Genomic DNA, 23412 nt, shown 5'->3' on the forward strand with positions numbered 1-23412 from the left:
CATGTAGCCTCGGTGGCCCGGAATGCGTTCTACCAACTTTGGTTGGTAGCCCAGCTACGTCCCTATCTGAGTAAGGAGGACCTCACATCAGTGGTACATGCTATGGTAACCTCGCGTCTGGACTACTGCAATGCGCTCTATGTAGGGCTACCTTTGAAGACGATTCGGAAGCTACAGCTAGTGCAAAATGCGGCGGCCAGACTGCTAACAAGAACTAAGCGGTCTGAGCATATAACACCTGTGCTAGCCCGTTTGCACTGGCTTCCAATATGCTTCCGGGCCAGATTCAAAGTGTTGGTACTTACCTATAAAGCCTTATACAGCGCGGGACCACGATATCTGTCGGAACGCCTCTCCCGATATGAACCGGCCCGTACACTACGGTCTACTACGAAGGCCCTCCTCCGGGTTCCGACTCATAGGGAAGTCCGGAGAGTGGTGACAAGATCTAGGGCCTTCTCAGTGGTGGCCCCCGAACTATGGAATGGTCTTCCCGAGGAGGTGCGCCTGGCGCCGACACTATCATCTTTTCGGCGCCAGATTAAAACCTTTCTCTTCTCTGAGGCATTGTAATTCCTGTTAATTCTAAATTATTATATTTTGATTTTAGACTGTACAGTTTTTTGTACAGTTTTGTATTGTGATATACTGTATTGTGTTGTTTTTATTGTATTTTTAATGTTTACCGCCCAGAGAGCTTTTGCTAGTCGGGCGGTATATAAGCTTAAATAAATAAATAAATAAATAAAATTCTGACCTGGGGGTCTCATCTTCCAGCACTATCTCGTGTTCCATTTTGGAGACTCTGTTCATAGGGTTTTTGTGGTAAGAGGTACTCAGAGGTGGTTTACCATTGCCTTCCTCTGTGTTTGGATGCATCTTAGTCTGGTGTCTCAACTTTGACCATTCTGCCTTGGGTGCCCCTGCTAGGAGTCTAGCCTCGTGGTCTAGACTCCTGACGGCATTGCTGTCAGCTTCTTCAACACTCTGAAACCCCCTCACCAAGTTAAGGTGTGCATCCTAGAGGGGGTCTATTTGATTACTTCTAAACAAAGTAGAGCACATTCAGGATATCCAAAACATCTGGACAGATGTCTGAATAAATGGAAGATGCTAACATAACTAGGAATTAAGAGGGATGGCTGCTTAAAATATTTTCCATGGTACTTGTAACTGTGTGGGGAATGCATAGTTAAGCCTCTCTGCAGCCCATTGGCCTTAAGTGCATGGTCAGAAGGTTGAAGTCACCATCTCTTCATGATATGACAAGCATCATTCAATAAGCATTTGACCACACATAGGATAAGGGATTGAATGGAAGACACAATACATTTGGGCAATAAAGAATTTGACTTAACTGAAGCTCAATATCTCATAATGTGGGTTCCACCGCTTTGAAATAGTTAACAATTCTCCAATTCAAATGGGCTTGGGGGAAAAAAACTATTTTGGTTTAAATAGATACGCATTTTAACTGTGTTTTGTATGTGTATGAAATGAGATGCCTGCTGGGTGAACCCTGTACCAGGATCTCTTTCAGTTTGCAGCTAAGCAATTTCACAACTCTGATGGTATCTGCTCACCCAAAAGCAATCGGCCCTGTTCTTAACAATTTGTCTGTGAATTCCATAATGTCAGAGGTTTCCTAGGGCATGGAGTTCCCCACCCCACGTGTTTCTTTTAAACATGATGCAGCTGAAGTGATGTTTGATGTGCTATTGAGCAAGAAAACTGAGAAGGGACTGTTAAACAGTTGGACTTGCATCTGATAGTCTGCTAAACTCCCACTATATGCTTTTGTGCTGAGGAAGACTGCCGAGTTTCTTACAGCAGGGGTATGCAACATATGGCACACAAAGCTACTTTGGTAGCTGAGACATTGTGAGATGTTTAATTGCATGTTATTTGAGAGAGAGAAACTTCTAGCTCTTATACTTTTTGAGAACTTGTGAAAATTGGATGGCCTATCCATTTCATGCTTTTGTTAAGAGAAATAAAACATTTTAATCGTGATTTAATAACACTGCCCACTAATTACAGACCATTGGAACTGGTGTATCTGCAGGGATGAGATGAGTATATGAAATGAGAAGGGCAGACTTTTAAAAATGCAAGATCCCTTGATTGGATTTTTTGAAACCCTTTTGAGTTGAGGTTGGGGTTTGAGCCGGACCCTACACAAAATGAGGCTCATGCCCTCCTCCTCTGAACCCACACCTTCCCTGCCAGTTTCATCCCTCCCTCTGTTAAGACAATCCTTCCCTTGAGGAGGAGTCACCAGGCAGTAGAAGACAGGAGGGCAGAACAGGAGAGGTCCTGTGGGCAATTTACATGTTCTGAACATCATTTCGTTAGATCATGAGGCTTGGCTGCTGGTGAGGAACTCTGCAGTGCCCCTTTGGGTACATACTACTCCTTCAGTGCATAATTTCCTCGGTCATATGATCAGTAGGAGCATGTTATATGCCACAAAGGAGAGATCTTAACAGGGCCTCTCCTGTCCTTCTGTCATGCCCTTTCCTGCCTGTCTTATTCTCCTGCTCTCTGGCCTCCCTTCTGGAGAAGGGCAGTGCAGGCAAGGAATCAGAGGAAGCTTGCAGAATCAGAGGGAGGCAATGAGTTGCTACAGTTCAGTTACTTTTGGGATACGCAAGAGTGTGCTTGCCCATCTCTAAATATCAGGTGCTATCTGGTTCTGCTCTATGAAAGCAGGGAGCGGAAGGATAGCTTTCTGTTCTGCCAAAATTCCAGATTGCAGAAGCTGGAATGGTTTCCAAAATTCACTTCTCAGTTGATGCTCATCAATAGACAGTAGCAATCTCAGGATGTGATGCTAGAGTTTTGTAATAGACCACTGTCTTGCATCCTGATTGCTATGCTATAGAGTAGTGTATGGGTGATGTTTTTGCTAGCCCATTGCTGCATAGCAGACCTATTTGGCTCCAAAGCAGATCATCCCAAGAGGGGCAGTCTCCTCCAATCCAATTACAGCTGTAAAGGTGAGCAGGGGCTGTTATAGATCTAATTCCTGCTTATCTCAATGCCCCCTAACCCAATAAGAGGAGCTTTTTAAAAAAAAATAAATCTATCCCTTACTGGATTGGAGATTGTACATGTTCCCTCCTATGATGTAGACTGCATCCTTTGCTATTTTGGGAACATAGGGATGGGAGTAACTACCACCTCATTCTGATGTTCCCCTATCCTAGTAAGGGGCTGGTATTTTTACCTACCTTCTGTAGCTTAGAGACCCCTTGCTGTATCGTCACCTTGTAGTGGTGAGTGGGCTTGCGTATTCCAATGAACCCTGTGAGCAATGCCATTGGGAGTCATGTACTCCCAGCAGGGTCACCCATGGCGGTAAGGTCAAGGGAGAGGAACCAGACAAAGAAAGATCCAAGAAGGTCCTCAACAGCAGAACAGGCAGAGGATAACAATGTGTATGTTACAACGGCTGTGAAGGCGGATGAAGGCTGCAGCAGATAAAAAACTTCCAATCATCATGGTATCCATGCCATTGGATCAAAGCCTTTTTCTGTCAAGATTGTGTGTTGATCGTCAGGCGCCGATCTCCCCGCATAAAACAAATTCACGCACAGGCGTCTTCCAAGCAAAAACCTTATCTTGGAAGACAATCTTACTATGCCATGAGTATCGCCAATGAATGAAGCTTAGAGAATCCAGAGAATCCAGAATCCAGAGCAGACACTCATTCCTAAGAGTTAGATTCCTCCTCAACCCATTAGAAAATATTCCCAAATCCAGAGATGAGTTTGACTGGATAATGGCATGAAGAGCTGAGTTCCAACAACCCAGAAGGATAATTGTCTTGACCCAGATTCAGCCAGACAGGGTCCCCCCCCCTCTCAGATCAGAAAGCACAAATGTCCCTTCCTCTGACATGGAGAGCTGCCCTCAATCCAATTAAAAATACCTCTGATATAGAAATGAGTAGGTAAAACACACACACACACATGGAGACCTATATCAAGCCCCACTTTTCAGTGTCGCTCTCATCCAGTGAGGGACAGGTGGACTGTACTGGGCATTTCCCTTGTCACACCAAAGCTCTCCAATCCAGCAAGGGAGGATTATTTTTACTTACCCTTTCTGACATTGGATGGAGACCTTCAGGATCCCAGATGCCTTCAGTTTGCACCAGAAAAGCGGGATGTGTTTTAATAAATCAGGGGGCTATCTCTGTATTTCTGGAGCAGTCCTGAAACTTGAGATAAATCAGTTACTCTGAGATAGAATAGAAGATTATTCTGACTGTCCTTGATGAGAACATCAGTTGCTCCGCAAAAGAGTCTTTGCACTTGAAACAGTTTGTATTTTAATGTATTGCTGTCAGTGCCCCACTGAGATCTTCTCTCCTTTTTTTTGTTTTTTTGCCCTGGTTCCTTCCCTCTTTCCTTTCTTGCCCTCACTTGAAACCACAGTTCCAGACCAGATTCTGTTGTGAGTCTCCCATTTTTATTTCTAAGTGCACCCAACTCAGCGACAAACTGTTCAATTCCTTTCTTGCATTAGTGTAAGAAAGTGGCAGCTCTTGTTACAGTTTCCTTGCTAAGAAAATTGTCATACAAATTCATGATTTGTAGGAAATATCCTTGTGGTTGCAAGATGATATTTTCTGTTACCTGTCCCGTGCATATTCATGATCTTATATGGAGGCTGCCTAATTTTACCATAAAAGGGTATATCTAATATGTATATTCAGTTGCAACTGAACCTGGGAATAAAGAGGCGAGACACAAATTATGAACTGAGGCCACATTTTATTAATACCTGTAGAGGAAACTGTTGTGGTGTAAATTAGTTAAGCAGAGAGTAACAGCGGTTTGAAATGCGAGTGTGCCAGTGTGTGTGCATTTACCTAAGAAAGCAGGCTTTTACCCTGCATCAGCATCACTGAGACTTGAGACTTAGTAAAATAAGAAAAGCTAGTTTATTTATAGAAATACATAGCAGATAGAAAGGCATACCTAGTTCTAACTAACGAAGTTGGAGGCACAATGCCCAGACTTGGGAGTTTCCCTCATGGCTAGGAGAGAGAGAGTAGAGACAAAGGTGTCTCCTCTCTCCCGGACAGTTGAAGAAGAGAAGAGAGGAAAAGGGTGGAAGGAGGAGGGGCAGGTTAGCTTCCCTTAAGACATATCAATCTAACAGCCAGAAGGAAGTCATTCAGAGCATCACAGGTAAAGGTAATCAAGCCTATCCATCTGGAGGACCCTAACTCTATCTTCCTTCTGGAACATAAACAAAAGAACAAAACAGGAGTTGCTCTTGCCCCACTTCCAACAGAAACAAGGAGAGCAGGAAACTAACTTAACCTGAACCTTGGGCAAACAAATCCCTGCCTATTCCAAGGGACGTGACAAGGTGTAGCCCCATAGCCTGGGCCCCTCCTTGTGGTGAGTAGGGAGGCCTTCCTGTCCCAACCCCTCCCAAGGCCCCACAAATCTGGACAGGTGTGCAAGGTGAGCCTCAAGAATGTTTCATATCCATATCCCCACAACACAGAGTAGCTGGCTTCCAGAAACATCATTGACCTTCAAAGGTGCTCATATGTTCCCTTATCTAACATTAACCTTTCGCATGCCTTCCTGCCAAGAATGAGACCAAATTAACCACACAATGAAATTGACCTATTTAACTGCACTAATCCTAAACCCCTATGCCCCAGAATCTAGTACGGTGTAGGCAAAATAACCTGTCCAGGTCAGCCAATGAACAGTCAGGCAAAATATTGCTACTCAGCCCTAAAGTCACTGGAATTCTGATACTGGAAGTGGCCAAAGAGGCCTGTAGGGGTGTGACCAAGACCTATAAAGCCTGTCCAGGTCAGCCAATGAACAGTCAGGCAAAATATTGCTACTCAGCCCTAAAGTCGCTGGAATTCTGATACTGGAAGTGGCCAAAGAGGCCTGTAGGGGTGTGACCAAGACCTATAAAGCCTGTGGCCATGCCCCCAGTCACAAATACTACATGCATGCATGCACATGCTGCATCATCTCGCCCCCTCCCAGACCAGCCACAAGAACACTCCCAGTGACAGAGCTACACAGTTGGTAGGAGCAGACTTTGATTCAATGCATTCCGTGTAACTTGACTACCTTTTTCATGAGGTTGGCATATGCAAAATTACAGTTAGTGGATGTTTCCCTCTTTTGCAATACTCATATGCATTATTTGCTACCAGCCTCAAATATGAAAAAAAATGGTGTGAGCCCATTGAATTCACAAGAATTAAAAACTTTTCCAAGTGAACCAATCATGGCTTTTTAAAAAATGTTTTAAAAATGTTTGCTTCTCTTGATTTCACTGAGGATGGATTCATTATTTTCTGAAATATGGCATCTATATTTCTGCATCTATATTGAATGGGAATCTATCCAAATTATGAAACTGAAAACAAAAAGAAGCAGCAAGAAAGGAAGATGAAAAGAAAAGAAGGAAATAGATTTGGTAAGTTTCAGTGAGTGGATATTAGTAGATATTTTCTTTTGTCACCATAGATTGGAGACATGAATGGCTGGCACCTGACAGATGTACCTGGTTTTGCTAGAGTGACTCCTCAGCAGGACAGCTTTGATGGGCCCCAGCAACTTAGCATCAGCAACATAGCTGCGAGGACTGTTCTGCAGCAGATTTATTATTGGAGTGCACCCAGTCCTTATTTGGGCAACAAAGTAAGTGCAGATGGTCTTTGCCTGGGTGTTAATTTGATTTATTAATAGCGAAAGATGTAAGTAATTATTTTTCTTTTAGTTCTCATTTGTGGGATAGTTATTTGACCAGCAAAATTGCTTTCTGAAAGGAACTGACGTAGGCATACAGAGAATCCCTGTGAGGCACAAAGCAAAGGGTAAGTAGACTAAGCAAAGCGCTCCTGCTCCAGGGCCTCCTGGCAGCTTCTGGTGTCAGGTGTTAGGAAAGCTCAGATAATTTGCAGTATTATTTCTAGGATGAATTGGCTGGTGGTCTATTTTGTGTGAATAACATGTGTTTCTTTCAAGCATCTTATCTCCCTTACTGCACCTTCACATTTTGCTGGTTCTTTCCCACTTAGTTTACACAGATGCTGACAGCAGATCAGATGTTGAGGGGGTGTGCTAGGAAAATGTGTAATGCTTCATGGGAAACTTGAGTGCAAGGAGTTCTACCTTGGGATTTCTGAGATGATGTACTGCTAAAATGTTTACAAGCCTTACTGCGTTGTTTAAAACCACACATTTGCTTATAAGCTGACCTGTCTTCTAAGGTCCTATGTCTTTGTAGCATATAGTTCCACTCCTAACTGCACCAATTTACATAACCACACTGTTATGGTCTAACTGACAAACAGAGCCAGGTAGTTTGCTTGCACCTGAAATATACAGTGGCTTAAAAGCATAGATATTCTGGTCCTCATGCTAATTAGACTATCAGCAATCTAGTTTTTTCTGCAACTTAGAAATGGGAAACTCCTTTACGCTCAGCCTAGGGATTAGCAGCTGCACAGAACTTTAAACATCTTTAAAAAAATTATTAATTTTTTTTCTCTAGTTACAGTGGAGACTGGTGGATCCAATGTCAGTGGGGCTGTGAATCCACTCTGGGTTTTAGTATGAACTTTCAAGGAGCTGTCCATAGTTCTCTGGAATGCCAACGTTGGGCTTTAAGGGAGCTTTTGGATCTTTTAATTGCTGGGTTATTTCTAGGAGGCGAGGCTTCCTTTACCACGCTGCTACAGTGGCAGGATAATCCACACATGGATAATTTCTTCTTGATAAACATCAAGAAGATGTTTAACATATTGGAGCCCAGTTCAATTTAGGAAATGACAAACTTCCAAGAAATAGGATTACTTTTCCCACTCATGTAACTAGGTAAAACCCATCATATATTCTGAATGGTAGGGAATTTTCAATGATTCCTAAAAGTTCGACAGATGATTCATACACTGTACAAACTTAGACACTCTTGAGATCTTCAAATCTTCAAAAACAAGACAGCAAATACCAGATATAATGAGAAGGTGGAAAATGAGGGAAAGATGTCTGTGTATTGGGGAATCATTGATTTCTGCACAGGACATATTCCAAAAATAATAATCTAGGGCACGAATAGAAGTGCAAATCAGTCAGGCTTCCTTTCAACTTTTTTTTTTTTTAATGTCTGAAGTGGCACCTAGATTATTAGGCTGTTGTGGGATCCCTGGCTTGGCTGTATCTATAACATACTTAACATATAAAGGTTAGTCTTAGCCCTTCAAATCTGCAGAAACGCAACCACATGCACCTACAGAAGAACAGAACTTCTTTTGTTGCTAAAACAACTTCCTTGCCTATATACATCCCAGTTCTAATGAATCATTTTAAGTGATGGACTTGCCTTAAACTGAGCCACACCATTGGCCCATCTAGCCCAATACTGTCTAATGTGATGGGCAGTGACTCTCCAGGCAGGAGCTCTTAATATCAGCTGCTACCTGATCCTTTTGATTAGAAATTCTGAGGATTAAATCTAGGACCTTCTGTATGCAAATCATGTGCTCTACCACTGATGGGAGCATTCTCTCCAGCAGCATCAACCTTGTCAGTGTTCTGTGCTTTTGTGTTAGGGTTTTAAATTACTACCCTGAAATTGTATATCTTGGAACAGAACATCTCTGTGTACATTAAAGTACTCTTGTGTGTAGTAGTTACCGTGCAGACTGTTGATTGCAGTACCCAAAATGTCCAGAATCTGAATACTTTTAAAACAAGCCTGTGCTTCTGAGATTCTTATTCTTGCATCTTCTTGCTTATGGTGTAGTTTATTTGAAACCCTAGAAACATTTCCCAGGTTAATTTCTCCAAGATTATCTGGCTTTTTCTCCTTGGCTAGAAATCAATATGACAGAAGGTAAGTGACCAAGTAAAGACAAAACTGCATCTCTTTGAAATAATATGGACATCTTGCTCAGAACTATAGATTGCTAAAGAGACACAAGTCTGTTTAGTATGAGCAGGGCCTTGTTTGGTTGTTCTTAGGTAACAAGCATTTCCAGTGCTTACAGCAGATACTTTGCAGGTCTTTTTTTCCCCATTCAGGAAGAAAAAAATGGAAAGAATGTGTGCAATTTGTCTGAACATGGAAGGCATTTTTCCCCACTTGTAATGTGGAAGGACTTGGTGGTTTACTGTCAGATATCTCTGTATGGATGAAACAGTTTGCCTTAATAACTGAACCATATAAATTTTTGATACTACAGTAATACTGAAAGCACTCACAAATTACCATAGTATATCTTAACTGTCAAGTTGCATCATGTAAATTATAGCCATGATGACATACGTAGCTGGGGTGATTTAGTGCATTGCTATGGAAATTGAATATTTCAGGTTATTATCTGTAAACTCAATAAACATTTCTCTAAATAGCTGAAACTGAAACTGGATTAAACCAGCTTTTCTATATGATGTTTGATTGCAGGGCTACAAATACAATAATCTCCATTGTATATGTGGTTTTCTGCCTAAGGTAGCACAGAGTAAGATTTCAATATACAGGAGCTACTGTCCATTTTTATTTTACCTCCTGTTCCATACCTAATAGCATCAAGCCTTTATATTCTATCCCTATATACAATCCTCCTACCACTGAAATGTTACAAATGTATTTTTTTTTTCAAGATTTATGCCGCGCCTTTCAATTCAATGATACTGTACTGAAGTAGCTTACAACAGGGAAATAATACACAGCTCCTCATCTCACACGTAGGAAGTTGCTATATTTAAGTCAGACCATCAGTCTATCTAGCTCAGTATTGTCTACACTGAGTGGCAGCAGCTCTCCAGGATTTGAGGAAGGGGTCCCTCCTGGCCTTATGTGGAGATGCTGGGAATCAAACCTGGGGCCTTCTGCATGCAAAACAGTGGAGTTTACAGCCCTTCCCCACATGTACATACACAACCCAGCAACTCTTACTCCTTTAGCACTTTGATCACATAGCCATTATTCATAACAGGATTGTGCCCTAAGTTTTCAAATATCATTGTGGGTGCACAAGATTCAACTATGATCTAGAGAATCCTGTTAAACTGAAGCATTTTCTTGACTTTCCCAAATAACTGCCATCTTTCACTATCTTGTAAGTGGGTTTTGTAAGGATTTTTTAAAAAAAATACAGTTTACAGTGGAGTAGGATATATGTGTGAGGATGTGTGTGGAGAGGTCTTTAACACATATGCATGCACAGAGCTTCAGTTTGACTGGACCTCTCTGGTATGTAAGTGTGTAGAATGCATAGCTGTCATCCAAACATTACACCACTGTATCCCTAGCAAGCTATAACTGCTGTGTAGCCTGGCCACAGCACTGTGTTTTTTCTGCTATATTTTGCTTGTAAAAGCAGGAAATGATGAGGCGGTTACCAAAAGTTGTTTTTAAGAAAGTAAGAATTGGGAAGGGAAGATGGAAGTGGATGTTAGTGCGCCAGTGTCCTTCAGTGACAGTATGAAAAGATACAAATAAACCCTGAATGATTTTCCAGTTGGTGGAACTTTTGGTTTTGGCAGTTGTAAATAAATGTTTCTTGCAAGCGGAAATTGTGGTCCTAGAATACTCTTTTTGTAAAAAAAAAAAATGTATTGAAACTTTTATAAATTGAAGTCATGGGGAAAGTGTTGAGGCTAATGTTGCAATCACCACCCCCACCCTCATTTCCTTTCACTTTTCCTATGAAGATTAGCTCTGACAGAGCAATTAAAGGTGCTAATTGGATTAAAAGGAAGTAAAGCAAACTTTTTCAGCCAGGCTGGAGGATATTCTGCAGTAATCGAAGGCTGAGTACCTCTGAGACTGTGAAGATTGAACAGGCATGCAGATACCAATCAGAAATCCATCCAGCTGTCTCATGGGATATAGTGTTTGCACAGCATGAGAAATGTGTACGTGTGTATGTGTATATAACCAATAAAAACAGGAAATGCTCAGGCAGGCCCATTAAAAAGGAAAATAAAATAATGCTTCACGAAAAATAACTGTAAATATATTCAGCAGGGTAAAACAATCATCTGTGTCTATTCATGCATACCATCCGCTCTTTTTGCTGTCTCTCCTGTCGATCCAGAGTTCTGAGGTAATGGCCCCATGATTCAGGGAAACTGCTGAAGTGTATACTCAGGCTTCAGTTTGAGAGATGGGTTCATTTATCATCATAATAAGTGATTACCATTGATAGGTCACAACTCATTGAGGAGACAGGCAGTCTAATTGGCTCAATTCTGTCAGCTTTCAGTTTGCCTCAAGGAGATGAGCAGCACTTTGCAGGTAATATTCAATTGCTCAACAAACTGGTTCCTTAATAATTCATCTCATTTCAAATTGGGGAGAGGTAGAGTAGGGGGTTTAATGCACGCGGCTCCTTTCTTCAGTCTGATGACAGTCTGGCCTTTGCCCCCCCCCTTTTACTCTCTCAGGCCTATGGAGGAAAATGGATTTTACAATAAATAAATAAATACAAATAAATAAAAAGTTAGTGCAACTCTTGCCTTTTACAGATCTGCTGTATTTTTAAAAAAGGTATTCTATTCATGTAGGTTTCCTTTCTAAAGGAATTTGCTGCCATTAGCCTGATCATTTCCAGAAAACACAGCCTTCATTCACATCTCATCCCTTTCCTGAAGAACCAAGCATGATTGTGACAGCTAACAGGATTATTTTAACAAAATGATGTATCCTAGATTGTATTCTAGGGATTAATCAAGCCATATAGACTGATTCAGACCACTCTATAAAGTAATGAAACATTTGAGAAGATAAAGCTCTCCATGGAGTTAAAGGGCACTTTACCCTCTAAGCTGTAGTTTAGCCAATCATGTCAAACACTGAATCATTCCTACTATTTTGAAATCTTTTATTCTTTTAATCCCCCCCCCAAATGTATATCAAATGACAATTTAAAACTAAACAGGCACTTCTGTTTTCTAGTTGTTCTGATATTGCTTTTGGAGATTTCTGCTGGAATTTTAGATTGATAAACCCATAATGGCCCCTTTCTCTGAATAAGAAAAAAAAAATCATTTTTTGATCATTTTCTTTTTCTTTTTTGTTGTTGAAGATAAATGTTGCAGGAATATATGGCTAACTACATTATAAGAAGCAGACCATTAAATAGTACACACATATATTACACATATATTACATATTACATATATATTAGAGAACCAGTGTGGTGTAGTGGTTAAGGTGTTGGACTACGACCTGGGAGACCAGGGTTCAAATCCCCACACAGCCATGAAGCTCACTGGGTGACCTTGGGCCAGTCACTGCCTCTCAGCCTCAGGTGAAGGCAATGGTAAACCCCCTCTGAACACCACATACCATGAAAACCCTATTCATAGGGTTGCCATACATCAGAATCAACTTGAAGGCATTAAGAACATAAGAACATAAGAACAGCCTGCTGGATCAGACCAGTGGCCCATCTAGTCCAGCATCCTGTTCTCACAGTGACCAACCAGGTGCCTGGGGGAAGCCCGCAAGCAGGACCCGAGTGCAAGAACACTCTCCCCTCCTGAGGCTTCCGGCAACTGGTTTTCAGAAGCATGCTGCCTCTGACTAGGGTGGCACAGCACAGCCATCACGGCTAGTAGCCATTGATAGCCCTGTCCTCCATGAATTGGTCTAATCTTCTTTTAAAGCCGTCCAAGCTGGTGGCCATTACTGCATCTTGTGGGAGCAAATTCCATAGTTTAACTATGCACTGAGTAAAGAAGTACTTCCTTTTGTCTGTCCTGAATCTTCCAACATTCAGCTTCTTTGAATGTCCACGAGTTCTAGCATTATGAGAGAGGGAGAAGAACTTTTCTCTATCCACTTTCTCAATGCCATGCATAATTTTATACACTTCTATCATGTCTCCTCTGACCCGCCTTTTCTCTAAACTAAAAAGCCCCAAATGCTGCAACCTTTCCTCGTAAGGGAGTCGCTCCATCCCCTTGATCATTCTGGTTGCCCTCTTCTGAACCTTTTCCAACTCTATAATATCCTTTTTGAGATGAGGCGACCAGAACTGTACACAGTATTCCAAATGCGGCCGCACCATAGATTTATACAACGGCATTATGATATCGGCTGTTTTATTTTCAATACCTTTCCTAATTATCCCTAGCATGGAATTTGCCTTTTTCACAGCTGCCACACACTGGGTCGACATTTTCATTGTGCTGTCCACTACAACCCCGAGGTCTCTCTCCTGGTCGGTCACCGCCAGTTCAGACCCCATGAGCGTATATGTGAAATTAAGATTTTTTGCTCCAATATGCATAATTTTACACTTGTTTATATTGAATTGCATTTGCCATTTTTCTGCCCATTCACTCAGTTTGGAGAGATCTTTTTGGAGCTCTTCGCAATCCTTTTTTGTTTTAACAACCCTGAACAATTTAGTGTCGTCAGCAAACTTGGCCACTTCACTGCTCTCTCCTAATTCTAGGTCATTAATGAACAAGTTGAAAAGTACAGGTCCCAATACCGATCCTTGAAGGACTCCACTTTCTACAGCCCTCCATTGGGAGAACTGTCCGTTTATTCCTACTCTCTGCTTTCTGCTTCTTAACCAATTCCTTATCCACAAGAGGACCTTTCTTATTCCATGACTGCTAAGCTTCCTCAGAAGTCTTTGGTGAGGTACCTTGTCAAACGCTTTTTGAAAGTCTAAGTACACTATGTCCACTGGATCACCTCTATCTATATGCTTGTTGACACTCTCAAAGAATTCTAATAGGTTACTGAGACAGGACTTTCCCTTGCAGAAGCCATGCTGGCTCTGCTTCAGCAAGGCTTGTTCTTCTATGTGCTTAGTTAATCTAGCTTTAATCATACTTTCTAGCAGTTTTCCAGGGACAGAAGTTAAGCTAACTGGCCTGTAATTTCCGGGATCCCCTCTGGATCCCTTTTTGAAGATTGGCGTTACATTTGCCACTTTCCAGTCCTCAGGCACGGAGGAGGACCCGAGGGACAAGTTACATATTTTAGTTAGCAGATCAGCAATTTCACCTTTGAGTTCTTTGAGAACTCTCGGGTGGATGCCATCCGGGCCCGGTGATTTGTCAGTTTTTATATTGTCCATTAAGCCTAGAACTTCCTCTCTCGTTACCACTATTTGTCTCAGTTCCTCAGAATCCCTTCCTGCAAATGTTAGTTCAGGTTCAGGGATCTGCCCTATATCTTCCACTGTGAAGACAGATGCAAAGAATTCATTTAGCTTCTCTGCAATCTCCTTATCGTTCTTTAGTACACCTTTGACTCCCTTATCATCCAAGGGTCCAATCGCCTCCCTAGATGGTCTCCTGCTTTGAATGTATTTATAGAATTTTTTGTTGTTGGTTTTTATGTTCTTAGCAATGTGCTCCTCAAATTCTTTTTTAGCATCCCTTATTGTCTTCTTGCATTTCTTTTGCCAGAGTTTGTGTTCTTTTTTATTTTCTTCATTTGGACAAGACTTCCATTTTCTGAAGGAAGACTTTTTGCCTCTAAGAGCTTCCTTGACTTTGCTCGTTAACCATGCTGGCATCTTCTTGGCCCTGGCGGTCCCTTTTCTGATCTGCGGTATGCACTCCAGTTGAGCTTCTAATATAGTGTTTTTAAACAACTTCCAAGCATTTTCGAGTGATGTGACCCTCTGGACTTTGTTTTTCAGCTTTCTTTTTACCAATCCCCTCATTTTTGTGAAGTTTCCTCTTTTGAAGTCAAATGTGACCGTGTTGGATTTTCTTGGCAATTGGCCATTTACATGTATGTTTAATTTAATAGCACTGTGGTCACTGCTCCCAATCGGTTCAACAACACTTACATCTCGCATCAGGTCCCGGTCCCCACTGAGGATTAAGTCCAGGGTTGCCGTCCCTCTGGTCGGTTCCATGACCAACTGGTCTAGGGAATAGTCATTTAGAATATCTAGAAACTTTGCTTCTTTGTCATGACTGGAACACATATGCGGCCAGTCTATGTCCGGGTAGTTGAAGTCACCCATTACTACCACATTTCCTAGTTTGGATGCTTCCTCAATTTCATATCTCATCTCCAGGTCTCCCTGAGCATTTTGATCAGGGGGACGATAGATCGTTCCCAGTATTAAGTCCCTCCTGGGGCATGGTATCACCACCCACAACGATTCTGTGGAGGAGTCTGCCTCTTTTGGGGTTTCGAGCTTGCTGGATTCAATGCCTTCTTTCACGTATAGAGCAACTCCGCCACCAATACGTCCTTCCCTGTCCTTCCGATATAGTTTATATCCAGGGATAGCCGTATCCCACTGGTTTTCTCCATTCCACCAGGTCTCCGTTATGCTCACTATATCTTTTTTTTTACAATAATTTTTATTCAAATTTTCATAAAACAAACAAAACAAAATCATAAAACATTCAAAGACAAAAAACAAAACAAAACAAAAATGATTAAACAAAAAAAAATGTCGACTTCCCATTTGTCGCAGATCAGTTATAGGTCTACAATATATAACAATCCTGTCTCTTAAATTATATTATAAAATCACTTTCCTCCAGTAGTTATCTTAATTAATCATCAAATCTCATAAACATTACTTTATTCTTTCCACAAAAAGTCAAAGAGAGGTTTCAATTCTTTAAGAAATATATCTATCAATTTTTCTCCAAATAAACATGTCGATTAACCCATCTCGTTAATAATAATAATAATCTTATTGTCATAACCATAGTCCAAATAAACATATCGATTAATCCATCTCATCAAAATCTGTTAGGTCCAATAATTTCAATAGCCATTATTCCATTATCCATATTAATTCCATCTTCCATCTTCAATAGTCCTGTTAAGTGCAGTAATTTCAGTGTCCAATCTTCCATTATCAGTATTCCATAATAATCTTGCTGTCATAGCCATAGTCATATAATAAGAGTCTGATGGGAATTTCCTCTATCCCAAATATTTTCTTGCCATCGATTCTGAATAATTGTTGTAAAGTCATATCTCTGTTCTTCTTTTTTACAAAATGCACTGGCTCATCTCTTGAGAGTTTTTCCATTGTCACATGGCTGCAGTTAATTCCATAGATTTTCTCTATATCAAGCTCCATCACGTCATTCCAGTCCAGAAAATTATCCAAGCCATTGATAACTTTATCTCTAATATCTTCATTAATTTCTTCAGAGATAACGTTAAATTCCAAACAGTAGATTTTATTTCTAATATCCATAAACTCCAGATCTTTTTCCAATTCCACATTTGTTCCAATCTCCAGGGCTTGTATCTTCCCTTTATTTTTTCTTTTCTCATCTCTGATCTCATTCTCCTCTCTCACAGGATCCCCTATTTCTTTAAGCTCCTGCGTCATTTTGCTCAGTTCAATTTTCAGTTCCTTACTGCCCTGTCGCAGGGTTTGTTTCGTTATCTCAATCTCATCCATTATTTTCTGAAACATAATTACTTCCAGATTCTCAGCCACTTTCTTGATTGCCATTTTTAAAACCACGAAAACAAAACAAAACAAAAATAAAGAAGAACCACTTCTTATTTCAGCAACAATTGGGTTAATATTCCAGGCTTGATGACATCACAGTATAAACAGAGCAGCCTGCCTTATCTCTCTATGTTCAAGAATACAAAACAAATTTAGTTCCCAGCATCAAAACAGTTAGTGGCGTCATGAAGAAGCAGATTCGTCAAAATAAAATAGATCAAAAAAAGAATAGTCCCAGACAATATAATGTTCCTCGGAATAGAAATCCCTCTTCTGTTTATATCTTTAGAATGCACTTCTAAAGTGCATTCTAACAGCTTTTTGCAATAGAAACAGAGATAAGCTGTTAATTTCGTGAATAACAGAGAAGAGTTATAGCTCACCCAGAAGTTCTTTAAAGCTGATTCATTTGACAAATCTCTTTTTGCTGCAACAATTTAAACCAAGTAAAAAAAATAATAGAAAGAAGGGTGCTTGCCTGTTAGTCCGTTTTCTCTTTGAAGAAAAGATAAACGTATCGCATTAATCAGATAGAGCTTGTTCGGAAGTCCGTCCGGCATTGCTGGCTGGACCTTTTCTCATAAATTAATGAAATCCAGTCCTCCCAACAAAAACAGGCTTTTGAGGTTGATCTCTACGTTTCTCCCTGCCCGGGAGAAATTTCATCAGTCAAAAAAAAAATGTTCTGACTGATTTATATCTGAAAAAGCTTCTTCTGAGGCGGGAGCCCATCTCAAAAGCAGGCACAAGCGAAGTCACCCTTCCCGAAAGTCCCGTTATGCTCACTATATCAATGCTCTCCTCTAAGACCAAGCACTCCAGTTCTCCCATCTTGGTTCGGAGGCTCCCAGCATTAGCGTACAGGCACTTGTAAGCAGTGTCTCTCTTCAAGTGTCTTTGGCACTTGTGGTTTGGCCTGTGGTAATTTTGCTCTTCTGAATTTATATCCTGTGCCCCTGCTCTCACAATGCCTACTTCTAGGCCTACCCCTTTTAAAATTTCATCATTTCTTTGGTTTTTATCCCAGGGGGGAGGTTTATTCCGAACCGGACCTTTCTCAGCTCCTGTCGGGTTTCCCCCCTCAGTCAGTTTAAAAGCTGCTCTGCTACCTTTTTAATTTTAAGTGCCAGCAGTCTGGTTCCATTCTGGTTCAAGTGGAGCCCGTCCCTTTTGTACAGGCCCGGCTTGTCCCAAAATGTTCCCCAGTGCCTAACAAATCCGAACCCTTCCACCCGACACCATCGTCTCATCCACGCATTGAGACTGCGAAGCTGGGCCTGTCTGGCTGGTCCTGCGCGTGGAACCGGTAGCATTTCAGAGAAAGCCACCTTGGAGGTCCTGGCTTTCAGCATCCTACCTAGCAACCTAAATTTTGCTTCCAGGACCTCACGGCTGCATTTCCCCATGTCGTTGGTGCCAACGTGCACCACGACCACTGACTCCTCCCCAGCACTGTCTACCAAGCTATCTAAACGACGGGCGATATCCGCAACCTTCGCACCAGGCAGGCAAAACACCTTGCGGTCTACACGCCCATCACACACCCCACTGTCTATGTTCCTAATGATTGAATCACCCACTACGAGGATCCCTCCACCCCCTGGAGATATATCCTCGGCACGAGAGGATAGCTGCTCATCCCCCAAGGAATGGGTCCCTTCTAAGGGATCGTTTCCCTCTTCCTCAGCTGGATGCTCTCCTTCCCCGAGACCATCGTTCTCCATGATAGCAGGAGAGTTATCATCGCTGGAGTGGGACACAGCTATAACGTCCCTGAAGGCCTCCTCCACACACCTCTCTGTCTCTCTCAGCTTTTCCAGGTCTGCCACCTTGGCCTCAAGGAAATGAAGTCGTTCCCGGAGAACCAGGAGCTCATTGCACCGAGAGCACACCCACGACTGCTGTCCAACAGGCAGATAGTCGTACATGCTGCAGGCTGTGCAAAACACTGGAAAACCCCCACACGCCTGCTGGCTTCCATTTCCATTTCCAAATGGCATTCCATTTCCATTTTACATATATATTACAATAGGCACTTAGGCACCTTCTTCATGGTATCATATATCTCAACTACCCATTGTTAACCCCAGAAGTAAATATTAGGGAAATTTTTCTCTTCTGTTCTATCCTATGATATAAACACATGAAACACCCTTATAATTAGTCATGCCCTTGTTTTATGTAGCCCCAAACTGTCTGTGCTGACCATAGTATCAGAACCTGAGATCATTGTTTAAAAAATTGAGATATTAGGGATTGACCTGGGATCTTCTGTAACTACTGGGCAGTGGTGGATTGTGGGGCAGTTTGCTGGAATGGGAGAATGGGATTAGGCACTCCTGTTAGAATGCGAGTTGGTCACTCTGCACTGTGCAGGCACAAGGCTGCTAAATAGGCATCTGTGCCCAGAGTGGATCCCTGACATCACATCATGCTCATCTTTATAGCCACTCAACACCTGCTGGCTTCCATGGTGTTAATTCAGCACCATGGAAGCCTGCAGGTGCTGAGTGACCTAAAGGTGGATGTAAGCCATTATATCAGTGACCCATGCTGGACTCTGCAACTTTGCACCTACATGGTGCAGAGTTAACAACTCATGCCTTCTCTGTCACCTCACAGTGCTATCCAATAAGGGTACCACATTTCTATCCTCTGTGCAGCCGCTCTCAGTGACGGATTCTGGCAGTCTCCAACAACCTTCACTACAAGCTGCCGATGTACCTGCACTCTCCTACACTTTCATTATCGTGTTCCCACCAATCTTCTACATTTTGATATGAAAAGCCCTCTTTCAAAGAAACCAATTTATATGGCAAATATTCAGTGGTATCTCTCTCTTTTTTTTAAGAAGAACATTCATGTCAAAATTATTTCTCTTGGTTAAAATAGTTGTAGGGCTTTGCACTACAATTGCCATAAAGCTTGACATTTTCTCATGAGAGAACCCACTGAAAGTACATTCGTTTAAGGATATGTAAAGATGCTTTCTTGTTAATTTCACGAATGCATGTATTCCTCATACAGAATAGCCTAGTTTGCACATAACGCAAAATGATGACTTACTAAACTATGGTTTATTAAACCATGGTGTGGTGCTATGTGCACACCCTGTCAAGCAGCTTCACTCTGGGTTGATTACTGCCAACAAACCATGATCTAAAGCCACTGGCATGCAAACATTGGTTTGTTTTAACTATGGTTTGGCATTACATTTGAACACAGTACCATTCCTTAATCATGGATTGTTTAGCAAACCCTACCAAGATGCTCACCAAACTACACATGCACAAGTCAAGAGCAGCAGGAAAACAAACAAAACTTTAGAGAACAAGCCATGGTTTGCTCATTAAACAAACCATGGCATAGCATTGTGTGCAAACCAGGCCCATGAATGCATGCTGTAACCTGTTGCAGACAATTTTAGTTGCTCAAAATTGAGTTGGCTTCTGTTTCAATAAATAAAATTTTGTGATATTGTGTAGCCAATACATTTTTGTTTTTGAAGCACCATTATTTAATGGGCTAATTAACAGCATAGCTAGTTCTCGATCATGTATGATGAACAAAGTCATGTGGACCAAGATAGCAAAACAAGAAAAATGCAGGTATCGTATGATAGTGCAATTGTGATCTGATGCCAAATGATCCCACTGGTAGATTACACACACCAATTTCAAACAAAGCCAAAAATTCAAAAGGATGTGGACTGAAAGCCAGGTTTTTGCAATTAGAAAAAATGTACTCAAAAGCAGGTGAGCAATCTGGACTCAGTCTTATTACTGGAGCTTTAAATTAATGAATGCATAAGGGATGGCCTTTCTACCTTATTATTTAAAAATACTTATTTGTATGCATTAACATTTTATTAAACTGCTATAAACATTCAAGTAACAAACTGTGGCATTCAGACAGATGAAGTGAAGGGGTTTTATTACTTGCTTATCCTCCCATCTCTCTCTCTCTCTCTCTCTCTCTCACTCACTCACTCACTCACACACACGCACACACACACACACTGTACACAAACACACACATATGAACACACACTGAAATGATAGAAAATACAGTACAGAGAGTGCAGAAACATTACTGCAAGAGAATGGACACAGACCACCAACAAAACGAAAAAGGAGTTGACAAAAGTATGTTTACCACTGGTTTATGCCCTGCAAGTGCATAAGATAACCCCATTTAGGTTTGGTAGAGGTATCTACATGTATCAATAAGTGTCTCAGGTTCAGTGTATTTGTTCCAACTTTTTCTGAAGTGATAGCTCCCTTGAACACAGAATCCATACTTCATGTTTGAAAACCCTAATTTTGTGATGTCTTGAAAATAAGTTCCACTGGAACAGGTGAGTTTTGGAGGAGGGACACATCGGGACTGGGTGAGAGAAAGAGATTGCACAGGGGAAGGATGGAAGGTGGTTGTGACCTCAGGAATTACTATTTTGACTTCAAATCATCCAGCTTAGGAAGGAATTGGATGTTGTGCTTGCTTCTTGGTCTTTTTACTACCTCACAGAGGTGATGGATCAGTTCAGGTTTCAGAAGAGGAGGGGCATATTAGTTGCAAAGCATTTGAAAGGGATGAAGAATTACGCCCTTTCTCTCTCTCTCTCTTAAAAAAATAGGCTTTAGAAGTTTGTGAGATCATCCTGCATTCTACCCCCTCCAATTCCCTTCCCCCCCACATCTGAAAGTATTGCTGACACAAAGCGTTATAATTTGCAAATGCAGACAGTTTGTTATATGAGCAACAGATTATTCAAAGCAATGTCTTCCCTTCTCTGTCACGCTCTGTCCAGACAAAATTCTCTCTCTCTTTTTCTCTCGTTAATAAATTGAGGCTGCAACCCAAGACACATTCACCTAGGAGTAAGTTCCATTGAACCCAGTGGAGCTTACTTCTCAGTAGACATGTATTGGATTGCAGCCTTAATCTGCTCCCTGTGGAAAATGGATGCTGTTGCTGTGGGAGGAGAGAACGAGAAAGCAGTTTTCTCAGCTAGGAAGACAGCAACACCAACGTGTTAAAGCTAACGTGGTTTACTTGGGAGTAAGCTTCATTGATCACAGTGGAGCTTGCTTATGAGTAAATGTGCAAATGATTGGGTTGAATGATACTATAGCAAATTTCTTTATTTAGCTGGATTGTATGACAAGATTAGAGATAAGAAGAATGATAGTTAAAGAATGATAGTTAAATAATTCATGTGAGTTAAGGTCATTTTAATATTCTAGGTACATAACCTTGGGGTGGAGAAGGCATGGAAAGATCTTTCAACAATGAGCTTCTAAAACCACAATATGCTTTTAAAAAAAATCTTTGATGAAAATAGGCTTTAAATGGGGAAGTGTTGTAGCTCAGTGGCAGAGCTTCTGCCTTCCACGTACAAGATCCTACGTTGAATTCCTGACATCTCCAGGTAGGGCTGAGGAGACTCTTGCCTGAAACCCTGGATTGCTGCTGCTAGTCAGTCAGTGTAGACAATACTGAGCAAGATGGACTCAGTAGAAAGTAGTTTCCTGCCTTCCTATCTATCTTCCTAGACTTGCTTAACTTCTTTCTTTAATATACTGAGAAAGAGTTGTTTCCAAAAAAAGAAAAATAATAGTTACCTATTATAGGCTCATGTGACAAAGGCCTGCCTGCCTATGAAGTCTGTGACCAAAAAAGCCTATCAGCCATGCAGGGTGGTTTGTCAGAGACTTGACAAAACTCCTATTTGCTGTCTATATGAAAAAAACAAAAACACAGGTTGTGAAGTACTTGCAGGCCACAGTACTTGGCTAGTGAGTGTTGTTTCAGAGGGGGGGAAAGGTAATTATCTTGTGAAAGGCCGATGGGTAATTTTGGGTCTAAGGAAGTGTGCAGGGGGTTGGTTAATCTATGTGTGCTGGTGAATCAAATGGGAAGGGATCCATCCATGAGGACTGAGATGAGAGGGTAAAGTTTCCATACAACATCATGGAGTTTTCACCCCCTTTATTGCTGTAGCTTTCCAAGTCAGTTATGCAGGCCCCAATAGTATGAGTGGTATAACCTTAGAAGGGGTGGCAGCGGGAGGTGTGGCATGACTCACAAAGGGGCCCTACATTTCTCAATTTGCCACTACACTACTGCACTGGAATAATTAGATACAGTAGGGCCCCGCTTTACGGCGCTCTGCTTTACAGCGCTTCGCTAATGTAGCAGTCTCAGTTAGATGCAATTAGACTAAAGCCCCACTCTTACAGTGCTTGTTCCACTTTTATGGCGGTTTTCGGGCATTGTGCAACATCCTATCCAATGAGTTCTGCTTTTCAGTGGTTTTTACTTTTCAGCAGGAGTCCGGAACATAACCCGCTGTATGAGTGGGGCCCTACTGTATTGTATTGCATTAAATATGCTATGGTTCAGGTTGACATAAAACTACCTTTAGGACAGGAGTGGGAAACGGTTGGCCCTCCAGATGCTGTTGAACTACATCTCCAATCAGCCCCAACAAGCATGGCCAATGGCCAGGGACAAAGGCTCCTCACACCTGCTTTAGGATGTTAACAACTCAGTTAACATACTGTCTAAGTTAAAATACTGCAAATGCAGCACAGTAGCCAGAGAGGGTGGTGGAGGCCACTTTGTGTGCCAAGTGCAAACACAGTATTCTCTCTCTCTCTCTCTCTCTCTCTCTCTCTCTCTCTCTCTCTCTCTCTCTCTCTCTCTCACACACACACACACACACACACACACACACACACACACACACACACACACACACACACAGAGTTCTTTAAAATGGAGATTTCTTGAAAGCTCCAAATTAGGGGTTGTGTGAACTCTTTCTCTTAATTTCCATTGAATTTTCTGCTGTACCTGCCCATGCTTTCAGGTATCTCGCATTGCTAGGTGCCAGTTTTTGGGTCTTTTTACGAAAAGTAAATCAGATAGCATAA

At 41.6% G+C, this 23412-nt stretch overlaps 1 protein-coding gene across 8 annotated transcripts in view; it reads left to right on the plus strand.

Moving 5' to 3' along the window:
* The window catches only part of LAMA2 (laminin subunit alpha 2), a 748112-nt gene that overhangs the window by 297891 nt on the left and 426809 nt on the right, over window positions 1–23412 (plus strand). For 7 of the 8 annotated variants that reach the window (XM_061623807.1, XM_061623808.1, XM_061623810.1 and 4 more), the window contains exon 12: window positions 6522–6695. In XM_061623807.1, coding sequence (XP_061479791.1) covers window positions 6522–6695 — 174 coding nt within the window. Of the gene's footprint in view, window positions 1–6521; window positions 6696–21889; window positions 21906–23412 lie in introns of those variants that run through there. The other variant, XM_061623816.1, reaches the window with a different exon arrangement.

Source organism: Rhineura floridana, chromosome 4 (assembly GCF_030035675.1).
Source record: "Rhineura floridana isolate rRhiFlo1 chromosome 4, rRhiFlo1.hap2, whole genome shotgun sequence".
Taxonomy (NCBI): domain Eukaryota; kingdom Metazoa; phylum Chordata; class Lepidosauria; order Squamata; family Rhineuridae; genus Rhineura; species Rhineura floridana.